The sequence below is a fragment of the Colius striatus genome, chromosome 1 (genome assembly GCF_028858725.1).
Source record: "Colius striatus isolate bColStr4 chromosome 1, bColStr4.1.hap1, whole genome shotgun sequence".
NCBI classification, from domain to species: domain Eukaryota; kingdom Metazoa; phylum Chordata; class Aves; order Coliiformes; family Coliidae; genus Colius; species Colius striatus.
In genome coordinates, this window is record NC_084759.1 from 38,683,575 (window position 1) to 38,700,708 (window position 17,134).

A 17,134-nucleotide genomic window follows, 5' to 3' on the forward strand; every position below is an offset into this window, starting at 1 on the left:
GCTGCAATCATTGATGCAATCATGCATACTTTGCAAAATGGCAGCATCAACATTGAAGAAAGCATGAAAGTTCATTTGGAATTATATAAGAAGGTAGTGTAAGCTTGGCAGGAACTTTCAGGGGTACTGCTGCTAAAATCACCAACAAGTACTTTAATTCAGCCACAGGACTAAATTGTATGTTTTTTTCCAGACAGTAGGGCAGAGGTTCACTTTGTATCACTTTAGAAGGGTAAAGGGATATAGAATAAGTACAGATGTAATTCGTATCCTCAGAGGCACCCTTACATTGCAAGATAGTGTAACATGATTTTACACTGAAGTAGGTAATGCAGTATAAAACCCTGCTAATGATAAGGTATTGTAGTTTCACCTGTACATAGCCAGTTGAGATCAACCTCAAGTGTATTGTTCGTGGCTGACCTCAACCAGCTACATCAAGGTATGAAATACCTGCTTCTTGTCTCCACGAGGATTTTACATTTAGACAGATACCTCACATAGCAATCTTGATGTAAAACAGACCTTTTTTTTCTTTTTCTTTTTTTCCCAGTGAAGATAGAGCCTTAAGAAAAATGAGAAAAAGGCATATCATGTTTAAAGAGTAATGAGTGTATGGCACAGTCCAAATGTAAATGAGAGAAAGTCTATCTCAGTCAATTGATTTGTACAGAATAACATGAAACCTACATTTCTCCCTTTGTATTTTAAAAGATTTCTAAGGGCAGCAAAATTTACAGGAGAAAATGGCAGACAAATTGGCTTCGCAAATACAAAAAGTTATATTTTTTTTTTTTTGTTTAAAACATTGCATCTTCTGCAAGAGTTAATGCACTTTGTGAAAGTTATGACGTGGCTTATAAGCTTCAGCTGGATGTGGTAGCAGTTCAAACTCCACGACAGAATGCTAACTTATCTTTCCTATTGAAAAAACTAATGAGGTGGTAAATAGTTGCAGAACAATGTTACATGCAGTGATATTCAGGTTTTGTGGGTTTGCCATTATCTGTGTAACTATATACACGTAAAAGTAATGAAAATCCAAAACAGGCAGCAAAAGCTTAAGGCTTTAAAATTAGAATAGAATTGTGTTAGTATTTTCTAACTGAAATATGGTAAGTTTAAGCAATCTCAGAAAAAGCCCCTTGATATTTCAGCTAGGGTTTTCTGCTAGGTCTAAGGTCTCATTGGCAGCACTTAGGTGAAGATCACAATTAAGCTAACATAGCCAGTTTATTCTCATGCTGGTTTTATTCCAGTCGAGGCAATGGCATAATGTTAAACAGTCTTAACGGATTCTCTTTGTTATACTTGTTGCCGATGGCTTTTAATTGAAGGTGCTATCACAGCATCCCTATCAGACTCCAAATGTCATGAGCTGTAGCAAGCAGCAGCGCGCAGTGCAGAGGGCTCTCCTGACCCCTAACTATCTTTACGGAGGACAGCAGGAAGTAAGATATAACACTCTGCAGTAGCTAGAGGCTTCTCAAAATGAACTTCAACAATACTGAACACAAGCTAGGACATGAATATGTTAAAAAATACTGAGCATGAGAGAGTGAACACAGAATGTTTTTTAATGTGGTCACCACTGATCCAAAGAATGAAAGTTCTGAAATTGAGAACTACTTCTGTGACATATTTATCACGGATAAAAATCATAAACGGCAACAAGAAGCACTTTGTCTGGAGTCAATCTGCTCTATCTATAAAGTGTCTTAGTAGGCATTGCATGAAACCGCTCTGCTGAAAAGTGCTCAGCATGCTGCTTTAAACAAGCAGACTCAAGGATCACTGACATTCTGTATATCACAGCAGCACTGCCTGCTTTCTTATTAAAAGGATAAGTTTTCCTACAAGTCCAGACTTTTCACACTGAGCTTTTAACCATTTTGAAATGTAAAGGTATATGAATGTTTTCATCTCACATCTTACTTTTCCTTTCATATTGCTGAATTCAAGAAGTACTTTCTGAGTTACAAACTCCACTCTTCCGCTTTGTGATTTACATTTTTTGCTGTTGTTTTCAGAATCTATTTTCTATCATAAGTCTCACTGAGATATACCTATTAAAAACTGTGAATGCATTAGGCCATCTGTGAGAAAAGTATGAAAAATCTTTAAAAAAAAAAAACCAAAAAGGCAAGCAATCAATCAAAATGTATATCAAAGAATTATTTTTGTCTACTTGTTTTAATTATGATAGGTACAGGATGGATACAAAAATACGTGGTGAAATCCAGGAGGCTAGCTGGTACAACAGTATTGCACAGTACTTCAGCAGCTGTAGGTGAAGATAGATACAGAGGATTTTGGTTGCATATACAGATAACTGCTCTGAAGACAAATTATTCACAGAAGCCATTATATCATACAAAACTACTTCCTTTCCACTGTAATGCACAACTAGGATGTCTGTGTAATAACAGTTTTAAAGGAATCAGATTTGATCGGTACTAAAATGCAGGTAACATTACACAACCAGGAATCTCTGTTCATCCCACACGTAAGTCCACTCAAGTATGACACTGAGGAAAATGTGTTACATACTGCAGGAATGTATCTTCCCAGATTTGTATTAATAACTATAATTAATTCTAATTTCATTATTTTCAATCTACTGGACCAAGGCAAAGCAAGTATCTATCTAGTTCAGGAAGTGTTTTATTTTCTGTGTTTTGCTTCTATCCAGGTATGCTTCCAGATACTTCAACTTTTTGAATCTTAATGAGGCCAACCAGTTCATCAGAAGTCTTTATATAGAGCAATGTGTGGTTACAAGTTGGGTGTGCTACAGCAGACCGTACACAAAATATGATACTTCTCTACTGTGAAAGTATTCATTGGAGGGGAAATATCCAATTCCTATTTATGGAAAGAAATGTGCTCAGAGAATGAAAGGAGACTAAAAAGAGAAATAAGAAAGAACAGGGACAATATATCATAAAAGAAAGAAATGTATTTAAGGATCAGCCCAATTACACTATTTTTCATATCATTTATAGTGGGAGCTTGAAGACTAAAATACTCCACAAGCCATAAGTTTCTTGGTACTCTGTGATGGATTAGAATATTTCTTAATCAACTGCTAAACCACAGAAGTCAGACAAGGCCTAAATTTGAACAAAGCTGCATAATAGTGAGATCCAGAAATGTTTAGTAGGGATGCTACCAATAGATATATCACAGAACCATGTAAGTGCATCAGTTTCTCAAAACTCTTGAAAGGCATCTACCATTTGGACAAATTCTTAGTCCAGAATTTGAAAAATCACATTAGGAACCAAGAGTTCTGATTTGTTTACCAGATAAGCAGATTACAAAAACAATAATGTTACAAGATTCAAATTTTTTTATGAAAATTCTGGACCACTCCTTTACCTGGAGACATTTTGAAAGCCTGCAGAGCCCACTCAGAAGTGGTCCTGCTCTATCAGTCAATTATAGACTACATGAAGTTCATTGCAATGTATCACTTCTATAGCAAAAACTAAGAACAAAAGTTATCATATTTAAATCCCATTCATACAATACATTTTCATCTCATTCACATGAGAATGACATTCACACAACTCATAGCCAGTCAGCTACAGCTTCATTGTCCTCCTGGACTGTACCAGTACTCTCAAATTGATGGCCATGAGAAGTCAAAACAAACAGGACTGGGGTGAATCAAAGGCGACTTCCCTTCACATGTCTTCTTCCACAGTATGGACAAGCATTGCCATTTTTAAGTCATTGCAGTTTGAGGAAGAAAAAAGGCAAAATAAAAATAAAATGCCAATCAGAGTAGTGGATCACCTATCTGTATCATTTTGTATTTCTGCTGATTGACAAACTGGTGCTCTTGGGGCATATAAAGGCAAAAAAAAAATCAGGTGTTCATTTCAAATCAAAATGTTTGACAGATATAACAGCTTTCTGAAATGAAATTGATGAAATCTCAAATAGGAAATTCCATCTCCTGTACAGGGGAGAGATTAAATTTCAACAGGCAAGGTTTACTGTCCTTAGACAGATGCAGATTTCATTTATATTTTGATTTATCTGGCAGTTGTTAAAAATACAGGAGATGACTAGGGCTTTGTTATTGGAGCACACTCTACCTCCTGCTGCTCTGGATGCTGCTGCAGACTTCCAGGTGATCCATGTTTCAGGGTATTGTTGTCACAATTTCAAATTCTTTTACTGGTAACACTGGCACTTCACTGACATTTTGACCTGTATTTTTGAAATGGTGAAAGTGAAACAATCTGACAAGTGAGTGAAAATACATGCTGCTACAGACATATACCTAAACCAGAGGGGCAAGAGAAGCACTTTCACACTATAATGATGTGAATGGCCAGATATGACTGAGGGTAGAGATCAGAAGTTTACAACTTCCTTTTTCTCTACTCACACTCACAGAACAAGGTATCAAGAAGCATGCAGTACTGAGGAAAACTAGAAACACTAGAAACAGTAATGAAACAAAATAACTGGTGTTTCTTTACAGCACCTTCCTAAAATAGACAGCTGTACAAATGGCCAGATAACTATTTAATAACAAGTCTCTGTCTTGATTTGGTAGCCTTTGAGTCTCAGCCATAATCTAAAGAAGACTTTCTCAAAGGCAGCTGTGCACATTTTACTTGTTTTGCATGCATCTACACTATTCAAAAAAATATACTTACTTAAGGAAATGCATATAAAATACATAATCCCCTTCTCTCAACTTCAGTGAGAAAACCAGACTAGATCATACTCTTTGCTGGTAAAGTATGATCTGATGTGATCCATACTCTTCAATAGTAAAGAGTGTGAAACACTTGAAGACTATGAATCACATCAGATCATACTTTTCACTAGATCATACTCTTCACTGTTGTGGGATTCATCTCATTCAACTCTATCCATCAGCTTTGGCAAACAGTATAAACCAGTGTATTCTTTTTAGGGTAGAGTAAATCACAAACCCAGTGAAGCAGATTAGATTTGATGACGACAAGATGAATCTCACCAAAGTGTCAACAAAAGCAAAATCTGCTACTGTGTGCACAGGTGCTACTAGCTGAGTACACTGTTGAAAATTATACACATTATACTTTTCATGAACATAATTTACAGGAATTAGGATAGATCCACAATCAGTACCTGAAGCAATCTTAATGTTCAGATATATTCACTACGTGCTGCCAAGGAGAGCTACTGGCATAACAACTGTATTCCCAAAACTTGTCCCACTGAACGAAAAGGTACTTCAAAACAGGAGTTAAATATCACTCCCCTTCACGCTCAGCATCCTATTATACACAGGAAGAAAGGTGTTTAAACCAAATTTCATGAGTCTGCATCCTTTCTGGAGCTCCTGGACCTCTTGTTGTAAAAATGCATTTTGTAAAAACTTTCTTCCAGAAAATACTGGTGGAAGACAGAGACTCACATGAACCTCAGTGGTCAAAGTATTCCACTACAAAGTTTGGTATCAAGTCCTTCCTTTCTCATAACGAATCTGAGTGAACACTCTCTGTAACAACCTGACACATAAGTTATATATAGAAACATAGACATCCTATAGATGCCATTACATTAGACATCCAATTGCTTCCATAAACTAATGAGACAGAAATTTGCATCTATCAGGTTTAGTCATTTAAGTGATACTACTGCTAGCTACCAATCAACAAGAGGTTGTAAGAATGGCAAATATAATTCACAACTGAAATATGGGTGTTCCTCATTTTTTGCTGTTTTAAAAGCTATATTACTATATAATGCAAAAGCTCAAGTATCTCATCTGATAAAAAATATTGTACAGGCAAATATTTAACAATTAAGAAAACAAATTTTCCTACAGTAATACATGAATGCCTAGGAGGCAGTAGCTGTATCTAATACTTAATTTGGCTGGAAAGAATGAGGGAGAATGGATGAACAGAAGTTTGAGGCTACTAAATGCTGTACAAATCAGTATGAATAGCTATATTCTTTCAGCTATCAGACAGTGAGAATATCCAATTTAACTTTTTTGGAATGGGGAGAGGTTGTTATTTTAAAATGTGGGGAGAGGATGCTATTTTAAAATGTTACCTAGATTTTGTTTCTGTGAATCTGGGGGACAAAACGAAGAAAGAAAAAAACGACAGTTGATCCTCCACATTTTATCAAATTCAGCTAAGAATAAAAGATTTTTAATTCACTTGACTCCTCACTCATTTTACTTTTTTTTTTAGATTTTGGAAATATTATCTCATCATCCTATCACTTCTGTAAAGAAGTTAACATCAGGAAGAGTTGCAGATCATATAAATCAGCAGATTTACCCCAGTTTGGATTCAGCTTCAAATGCTGAACTCTAAGAAAGGGCTCCTTATATTCCTCTTGTAGCAAGAAGTGTGCATATTCCAGAACAACTTTCAAGTAACAACATTAATATCCATGCATAAAAATTTAAGTATGTCATTCCACAAAAGAAACAGTTAAACTAAAACATCAGATAATAGGAAACTATGAACGCTATACATCAACAAATCCAGATAAATACTGCATTATTCAGTTTTCCCTCTGTGCAACAGAAGATGAAGGACAACCTATGCCAAGACTTCGAAACAAGCCTACCCCTGCAACTCACTAGCTGTAAAAGAAACAACATGAACAAAGACAGAATGGGTAACTTTTGAGTCTAGTACCATTTAGCCACCTCATTATGAATACAAATCAGATTTTTAACCACCTTTCTCTATATTATCATACATAATTAATGGCACTCACAAAAACTGAAAACCAAATTGTGTATGCGGGCCAAATCTTTCCAAGATTTTAAATTCAAATTATTTAAGATTAAAATGAATTTAATACCAAAATTACAGCAGCCCCAATGCTTCCCTGAATCCTTAAGTCCTAGAAATAACCTTCAGATGGTTTTGTATGGCTACAACAATGTTGCTATGCAAAACAATTTTTATTTATTTTCATAATCGTACAACAATGTAATAGTGCAGTAATACCAATTTAAGGTGTCTTCTGTCAGTAATGGCTATTTCTGTTTCCAGAGAGAGTTTATAGCTCACTAGAACACAATCCATTACAACAAAAGTACTACAACTACATTAGAAGGAATGTTTTTTTGTATGAATTTTTAATTATAAAGGGACAGTTAAGATGGTACGCATTTTGCGTCTAGACAAGCACTTAAAATTTTTGTTAGGTAAGATGCTAAAGCCCCTTATGTTGCAAATGTCTTGCTAAAAGATGTCAATGGAAATTAACAAAAGATGCCTCCTCCCCCCTCATAATTCAGTAAAATGTGACAGTATCTATTCGTTTTTTACCTACATCCTGGGAAATATTTTTACAGTCAACGGAATGTTATCTGATGTAAGCTAGAAATGAACTGATTGAATGTCCACATCAATCTATATGGGTAAATCATTTTACATACGTTCCACCACAGGCTGGAAAGTCAATACATTAATAAAAGAAGAAAGCAATGTATGGTTTTGTGTACATTGGTTTTTCCTTCAGCAAACACATGAACATCACAGAATGTATGTGAGATGACTGTAATTGAGTAGCACCTGAGGAAATTCTGAGTGTAGATTTTTCAGACCACCATGATATTTTGCAGGAGAGTCATATCAAAAATTCAGGTATCATCTGTAATTCCTATTAGATTTCTCATAATATGGTATATCTATTTTTTCAGTTATATTCTATATGTTTGGTAGAATTAAATGGTAGAGTAAGATGACACATCATCTCCTGAAATAAATGAAACCTGAACTCAGTTTTCTTGAACTGAATTTCCTTAGATGAGGACTGGTTCATTAGACATTATGCGTCTGCCCCTGTATAGAATATGTATAAATGACCAGTTTTATTACAAAACTAAGAATCTGAGAATCGATGAAGCAATCTTACTCAAGACATGAAACTTGTACTTCAGACAGGTACACTGTGGCCATACAGAGTTGCTGAATGTAAATGGGTCACCATTGTCATATCTTTAACATCTGTTGTTTATGCCCAAGAAAGCACATCAGGGGCAAGAAAATTAATTCCTGAATTGCTGTCAACTGAGTTAGGGAAGAGCAATAAACAGCTTAGTGTAAGCCTCTAGCAACAATAAAACTGCTGTCAATAAAGTGTGGCTGATATGGTTTTGCTGTGTTGGAAGAATAGATTCCTTGGAAGTGAACATCTGAAATGGAAACTAAAAAGATCCTCCTTTGTTCCTATATACAAAAGAACATTATAAAAAAATTCCAATAGCATTAAACTCTCAAGATTCGGCTCTCACTCCCATGTGTGGCACAAGTTTATCAGCATTTGTCAAACTTTGGCTTTGCACATTCAGGACAGATGAGATCCCAGTGATTCTGATAAAAATCTTTTGCATGGGAAATGTTTAAAGAGAAATGAAGCTTGCTTAAGCTTTCACTGTCTGTATCTGTATACACAAAATGTTCCCTCCTCAAGTTTAGCATTTCTACTGTCACTATTGAAAATGGTATTATAGCTTAGGGTTATATTCACATTTCCATTACAACCCCCAGTTTTCACATGCTCTTAACTTTCTGAAAAATTCTTCTTTTCAGCTGAAATTTTCCATGCTTGGTCTCAGCTCAAAGATGAATTTCTTTAGACAGTTGAGCAAAATCTGTTAACCTCTTTTTCAGTTATACAAGGATAGAAAAAATACACTGTACATTTTTCACCATTTCTAATATTTTAGAACAGATATAAATATATAAATATACAGAACTACAAAACAACTGAATATTACATGCAGAGGTTTTTTTCCAGGTGATTAGTTCTTACCCATGACTAATATCCATGCTAACACATAAACCAAATTAAACATAAAAAAAGAAACAACTGATTTTTTTTTTACACTAAGCAGTAAAACAAGGCCACTAAAAATAATACCACGCACAGAATTATGGAATGCTATGGTTACAGAATTTTAATATTTGCAGGTGACGTAGACTCTGCATTGCTGTTACAATGCAGATTTCCATCAGCTTACTCACCTTGAAATTGCCACTCTCAGCGTATCAAATTAAGAGTCATTAATGCTTTCAGCTCTCCCTTTCTCTTACATAAACCCCAAAGTTACAAATTTAAACACTCCAGAGCAAGATAATATCAATCACATTTGCCACAGAAAGCTTAAGTGGTGTGCATTGATCAGTGGGAGCCTGGCTACCTGTTCCTTGATTAGGCAAGAAGTCCATTGACTGAAAAAGGAGTAAAGTGATCTCCATAGAGCTTATGTTATTGACTAGATGATTAAAAATATACCTTAGTATGGAATGCATTTTATGTGTCAGTCAAGCCCCAAATCCGTAATTTCTGCCATCAGAGCACAGAAATTGAAGGACAGCATTAACATATTTTTAGGTTTCCTGAATCTACTGTGCACATTTCCAAAATTTATAAATTATCACATTGATTCAGAAAAGTGCTTACAGTGTGCTTACAGCTGTCTTTCTTGAAGACAACATCTGAAGTCATTTAGATTTTAAGGATCTGCTTCAGTCCCACCACTTCACATGAAAGTTTAGCACATGCCTAAATGCTGTTTGGTTAAAAACGGAGGCTGAAGGTTTTGCTTATAACCCATACCAATACACATTTTCAAACTTATGTTGTCACTGCTGTTGCTAATGAAGTTGTTATAAATTAAAACTGGGATAACCATGGTAAATTTGCCTTGATTTATTTTCTTATTTAATCTATTGTTAATCTAATGATACTGAGTAGGAGTTTTTTGCTTTTATAAGAGGTTTTTCATATAGAAGAATACATGTTGTCTTCTACTGTATTTGTGTGTAGTTGTTTAGTGCAGTGACTTACTAATTTGAACTGCATTTCAAAGTTCAATCAAATACTGAAAGGAACACTGATTGAGAAGCCTGCATAGATTTCAGTATTCTTTATGAGTCATAACACTGATTCTAGAAGCTTAGCTATATAAGCTGGTGGTGTGCAACATCCTTTCCATATTCTTAATTATGTGAATTAGCATTTAGAACAATCTCAAGTTCAAGTATTCAAAAATGCTCTTTTCAGAGCATCCACCAGGTTTACTGCAAGATAGGCACTTGAAGAAGGCTTTGGTTTTCATACTGGGTACTTCTGAAACATCAGCCTGTGCAACTCAAAGTGACATGTGAAGACCGAACCACAAAATGTGAAATAAATTTATTGATTGCACAGAAATGCCCAGCAAATCTAAAAAGAAAAATTTAAAAAATTGAATTGAACATTCTGTTGTTGAATTCTAAAAGTTTTCTGACTTAGGACCCAGTTCTACCAGATTTCTAGGGCCAAGCTCTCACTAAAAGTAACAGGATTTTGCTTGAATGAAGTCCAAATGTGGACTTTAGTCTCAGCTCTCTATTAACCTTAATGTATCTGCAAATATACATTGGCACATTCATTTACTTTGGACTGAAAGAAACAGTACGTAAAAATGGAGGATGCTAGTATTTCTTAGATATATATTATTCCTAGATGTGTTCTTTTCCTAACATCTTCCACAATTCCCACACCCTATGCAAGTCACATAAAGAAAATCTATCAAATATACAGGTAACTTAATACAGCTTCTAACAATAGACACAGAGCAATTATGTTAAACCTCAAGAAAACTGTACAGTGGCACAGAAGTAGGTATATCTTCAGGAATTTTAAAAGATATTTTTCGGATACTGTGGCATTAGGATACACTACTACTCAGTAAGACTTTTAAGTAGGAACACTTTGCTTAAAGGCCATACTGTATCAAAAATCTATATCAACACTTGTGAAAGTGTATTAAACTCCAGTGACACTGAATATTAGCTAAAATGCATCCTAATTTCAGGAATCGCAATCAGCATAAAAGGAAGGCTGCTAATGATTACTACCATTGCCAGTCAAAAGTGACAAGGGAGCATAAAAAGGTTAAGTCCTGTAATGCTTATCATTGGGGGGGGGGGGGGGGGAAAGACAAGACACTATCTCATTCCTCATAGAATAAAAATACACAAGCTCAGTTTAGCTGTCTACCAACGAAAGAGTTATATTTCCAGCTACATATAGTACAGCTTTTTCAGGGAATAACTCAAATCATGCCATATTGTGGGCTTCCAAAAGGATTCAGTAAGACTTCAGTGGAATTTTAATGATGTCTGTATATAAGTATAATCATTGATATTATTATTAAACTGAAAGCAGCTTATTTACTTTAATGAACACAGGTAACTGAAAAGACTGCCAATATTTTTTGTTTGGTATTCAGTTGGGGTTTTTTTCCTCATATTGAATTTTACTGTGCAAAGCTTATACATTCCATCAGGTAAATAACTGTTTGGGTCTTAACTGTATCTAGATGACATGGGGTTGATTAAGCCTGAGTCTTCTAATTGAACTCAGAAAGCTAATTTAAGCTAAATTATCAACATCTCAGAACAGAAAAGGAATGTGTGGGTTGGGGGTGTTATATTTTTGCAACTAAAACTGGGGAGAAAACTTCAGCCAAGTAACCACAGATTATGCAGAGATCTTCTACAAATTTGTTAACTTAAAAAAAAAAAAAGGCTCTTTGTGTTTTTTTTAACTCATGGTGACAGTATGTGTATGGTGCCGTGTAACAGCCTGAAGACGGTGCCAGCAGTATACCCTTCTTTAAGCTCTTTAGAAAGGTTAAGGTTTTGTGAGAATCTTCTGTGATGTTTTCAGTGTCTCACTGTAAGTACAAGTTGCTTCAGAGCAGTTACTTTAGCAGAGCTGCCTCAAAAGTGCTTGTTTTATTCTTAGCATCTTGTTAATGTGACACCTTAAAGACACCCAAAGTCAAGACACAGCTCTGGAAACATCACATTCATCTCAAATAAGGCTAATGCAACAGCAAGAGGATGACTTTATCCTAAACTTGGCTACTGTCAAAATCTTTTTGCAAAGACAAGTCTAAATGTGTCTCACTTGATTCTCTAGGATTCATATCCCTAATAAATTCAGACAAATCTCCATCACTTGGAGGATACAGCACCAGCAGGAATTCGAATGTAACTCCTAACACCTACAAAGTTGGTGCAGCAAAAGCAAAGCACTAAGGAAGCTGCCTTGCAAACAGGCAAACTAAACTACCGACCACTCCAACTATCATTAAATAAAAGGTTTTTTGGCTGTAATATCAGCTTGATCCTTCCCTCCCCCCGCTTTTCCTAGCTACTGCAGGGCTGGCACCGGGCCAGCGAAAGCGACGTAGAACCTCAGTGCCATCTACAGGCTACACTGACAGGCTGGTTTAGTGGCAAAAGACAAGCACCAATAAAATAAATTAGACAGTGCCGTATTTAAATCTTTATTAGCAAGGAATTATTAGACCTAAGAAAAACTAATGCTGGATTTGGTTGAAATATGAGTTTCTCAGCCTCCTAATCCCTCTTCATATGGTGTATTTCACAGTTTAAAATGAGTTATGACAAATCACTTATGCATTACTAAGATGAGAAAATATTTACAATGGGATGATTTTTTTTTTCTTTTTCTGCATAATTCAGATGTATTCAGAGAACACACTCCTTTCAAAGTATGCTTTGGCCATTTTTTTTAAAATATGCAACAAACTGTCTACATCATACCAACTTTCATCTACTACAACAAAATAATTTTGAACTCAAAACAGAGGAAGACTTCCGTATGGCTTAGTTATATCCTACCAACAAACCACGTGCTTCACAGATGAAGTAGCTTGGAAATTTGGCTGGCTTTGCTAGGGTAGAAAATTAACCCCTTCAGTAACACTAACAGCAAGGTTACAAATCAGCTTGAACTGTAAAAGAAACTCAAGTCAACTCACTTTGAAATTTGATCCCTTCAGCCTTGAAACAGATTTTCAAGCACATGAAATTTAGCATGTAAGGAAACAGTTTTTCTTCTTCAGTAACTTTTACATTGGACAGTCGAATAATAGGGAGAAAAAAAACCCACTTTTTTTAAGTTTTGTTAATGCACATGTACGTGCACATGCACAGAAGCATCAAAGTTCTTTAACAATCAGTATTCTTCAAAATCCAAGATATCAGAAGTATTTCGCAAATGCATGGTTAAGTACCAGGCAAACGATAAAATGGTCAAATTTGAGGGTCTGGGGTTTTTTTTGTGGTTTTTTTTTGTTTGTTTTTTCTAGTTTTTTGTTCTCCCCGTAAAGTAACTAAATTAAATTAGATTGAAACAAAAAAAAAACCAACAAAATCACACTCCACAACATAGTGGCACTTTTAATACTGGTTGATCGGGCACTTGTATGCAGTACTTATAGACCAGTAAAAGTGCTCGTTTACCTGTCTGGTGTGTAAGGGGCCCTTTGTCTTGAAACCTCCTTGGGAACTGCACTCTGAGGCACTGAAGTGATCTGAACTAGTGGAAGAGCGTTTGGAAAGGGTGTCACAACCACCAACAAAGGTGTTGTCCAATGGGAGTTCCTGAATCACGTGGTGCTTTTTCACTGAAACTGGAGTGTCAGGTTTAAGATGAAAAGCAGACTGTGGAGAGGCAGATTTGTAATGCTTGGCAAGATCAGGACTGTTAGGCTTAAAGGTTGTTGGTGGTGCTGTGCCCCAATCAAATCTTCCTATACTTTGCTCCTCCAGCTCTGCTGGAAGGCTTATTGTCCCGTTGATAGGTTCATGAACTGCATCATCAGGTTTGGACTCCTCAATGGTCACAAAGTTCAAAAGTGAGCTCTTCGGAGATTTCCTTTTCTTCCTTTTCTTTTTCTTGTTTTGCTTGTTCTCTTGATTGGGAGACATCCACTCAGCACCTTGCTTGCTCCTCTGGGCAGCTTTGAATCTGGATGCGTGTCGACAGCGAACGAGAACCGTGACAAATATCACTACTATGACAACCATGGCACCTGCCACAATGGCGATCATGATTGTCAGATAGTCTTCATTTTGGTAGGGTTGGCTACTGTCCCCTATGGTCCGGTCCAGAGGTGTTTCCATAGTCCTGCGTATCAAGTCATAAATATAAGAAGTATTTCCAGCAGTATCATTTACATACAAAAATACAAGCACAAGAGTATGCAGGGATTTGGGATAACCCAAATCACTTATGTTGACAACTAAGCGATGCAGCCCCACATCGTTAGGGGTCGGTTTCTCTTCCAGAGTGATATTACCTGTCACTGGATCAATCCGAAACAAACCCTTGTTATTTCCACTTACGATTGTGTACTTAAGCTCAGCATTCATTCCAGTGTCTATATCCACAGCAAAGACTTCAGCTACCACCGATCCTGGAATTGCTGAGAGTGGCACTAGCTTAAAAGAAGTATTAGAAGGTGGGTAGATGACAACAGGGCTGTTATCGTTAACATCCATGACATTTATGGTTACTTTCGCTGTAGAAGAGCGAGGAGGTTGCCCTCCATCCACTGCCTTAACATCGAAGGTGTAGGAGCTCTGCTGTTCCCGATCAAAAGAAACGTTGGACTTTATAACTCCAGAGTACGGATCCAGCACAAAGTTTTCATTGTCATTCAGGATGGAAAGGGTCACTGCTTTATTCTCCCCAGCATCTGCATCAGTCACTGTGATCACCCCCACCGTGCTGTACTTTGGTAAGTTCTCAGATACAAAAAACTGGAAGTGGTTATGAGTAAATTTAGGACTGTTGTCATTTTCATCCAAGACAGTAACAATTACAGCTGCTTGACTCTGCAAAGGAGGAGTGCCATTGTCTCGGGCTGTAACAGTGAAAATGAAACGTTCCTGTTCTTCTCTGTCGAAAACTCGGGAGGCTGTCAAAACTCCTGTCTTTCGATCCAGATCGAAAAAGGAGGCATTAGGGCCAAGCTGATAAACAATGTCTGCATTTTTCCCACTGTCTTCATCTGTGGCACTAATAGTTGTTAAGTATAGACCACGCCGGTTGTTTTCAGAAACTGACAGCTCAATTACAGGCTGGCTGAAAATCGGAGGGTTGTCATTTTCATCCTCCAGTTTAACTCTTACCAGGGCAGTCTGGTTCAAACTGGGCTTGCCAGAATCAGAAGCAACAATTTTAAAGCTGAATTCTTTGGTGCCCTCATAGTCCAACAAGGAAGAGGTCTCTAACAAATACTGGTTGTCGTAAACCGCCTTCAAGTGGAAAGGGACCTCTCTCTCAATGAAACAGATCACTTTGCCATTCACATCAGTGTCCTTATCTGAAACCGTAATTAGGGCAATCTTTGTATTGATGGGATCTTTCTCAGATAAGTACACTGTGCCATTGATGGGACTTATTATGTACCTGAGGTCTATGTTAGGAGGGTTATCATTTACGTCAGTGACATTGATGGTAACGGTTGCCCGGGCCGGTGTAGAGCTACCATCACTAGCCAGCACTGTCACTTTGTGAATAGCAGTCTCTTCTCGATCTAAGGACCTCTGAACTGTAATCAGTCCTGTGGTGTTGTTTAAAGCAAAAAATCTTTTGGTTGCAGGGGCGACTTGGGCACCAAAAATGTATCTGATTTCTGCATTGCTTCCTATATCTGCATCTGTAGCATGGAGCTGAATTACAGAAGTGCCTACGGGGGCATTCTCTGGTATATGAACCTCTACTTGACTCTCTTTAAACACTGGTCTGTTATCATTGACATCACTTACTGTGACTTGCAGGATGGCTGTGCTGGATTTCTGAGGGGTACCTCCATCCTCCACTTTGATTTTCATCACGTAGGTGTCCTTTTGCTCTCTGTCCAAGTTCTGCTGCACAATCAGTTGAGGCCATTTCTCCCCTTCTGGAGTTTCTACAATATCCAGTCCAAAGACACTCTGCCCATTTAACAGCTCGTAGTGCTGCACCCCGTTGAAACCTGTGTCAGGATCTGTTGCTGATGGGATTGGAAAGCGACTGTTGATCAGAGTGTTTTCTGGGATGGAGATATTAATGACAGGGGATGGAAACATAGGTGCATTGTCATTAGTATCCTTTACAATGATTTTTATTTTGATCAGCCTAAAAAAGTCATTGGGAAGAATCACCACTTCAAGTTCAAAGAAACACTCGTTTTCTTCTGCATAGGAAGCTCCAGCACAGAGTTTTTCTCTGTCTATCCTGTTAGATGTCGTAAAGATTTCCCCCGTGTTACTGGACACTTTGACCAGAGGAGCATCCCCTGCTTTAGACACCAGTCTGTAGACAAGGCTGGCACTGGTCCCCGTGGCAGCATTGATGTGAGAAATGTTCAGGTCCTTTGGTATGTTCCCTATGGGTACGTTTTCAGGCAGTTCCTCTCTAATAGTGTAAATAAGTTCTTGAGCTATAGCAGAATCCAGCCTTAAACAGGCAATCAACGCGGCCAACAGGTAAAAATCCCTCAGGTCCATGATAATGTTTTTATTCTCTTTTCCCGGATTTTAGGACTTAAAGGCTTCCAGAGAGGAACGGTGTGCGATTTGCAAGAGGAGGCATGCATGGACTGCAGGATGCATTACATCTCATTTCTTATTTGGAGACAGCACTGTCAACACAACCACACAGAACAGCATTATTGCTTTTCTTTTTAGGCATGACAAATCCACAATCTCCAACTACTACTTGTTTTTGCAATGCATGCTTGCAGCAGTACATTTTCCTACTGCTCCCTTTTACAAGCAATCCTTCCGGACAAATGCACCAATATCCCATTGGCTGCATTTGCACAGAGTGTGAATGGAAATAACTACTTGCAGGATTAAGGGTAGTTACCGTTCCGACATGTACTTTCTGAATAATTTCTTGGTACAGCGTGTAATCCGTAACGTGCCTTCCCCCCTCTACCCTCCTCCATCCAGTCATTTGGTGCAAGTGAAAAATCTCCCCGCACTACTTCTGGATTCTAACTGCTATGTCAGCTGCCAAATGTAATTTGTTGTTTGCTTCCATATGTATTTTTTTGCTCTTGCAAACCGGATTTTTCTCTGCTCCTTGTGCCTTGCATCCCCCTCTATAGCTATGGTACTGGGAAATAACCACCCGGACATGCTGCTGCTGCAGCAGTCGTCACTGGCTACTTCACATCCCTGTTAACTGATGAGACAATAACAGGACTTACAGTTTCTTACACTCTCAGCTCAATGTTTCCCCTCCAGATGTTGGATACTTCTCTTTCTGTTTAATAACCTTAAAC

The 17,134-nt window shown here is 37.4% G+C and overlaps 1 protein-coding gene across 3 annotated transcripts in view; it reads right to left on the reverse strand.

Moving 5' to 3' along the window:
• The window catches only part of PCDH9 (protocadherin 9), a 665,591-nt gene extending 649,239 nt beyond the window's left edge, over positions 1-16,352 (reverse strand). For all 3 annotated transcript variants that reach the window (XM_062020498.1, XM_062020497.1, XM_062020496.1), the window contains exon 1: positions 13,317-16,352. In XM_062020498.1, the coding sequence (XP_061876482.1) occupies positions 13,317-16,352 (3,036 nt within the window). The remainder of the gene's footprint in view (positions 1-13,316) is intronic.
• Positions 16,353-17,134: the final 782 nt, after the last annotated feature.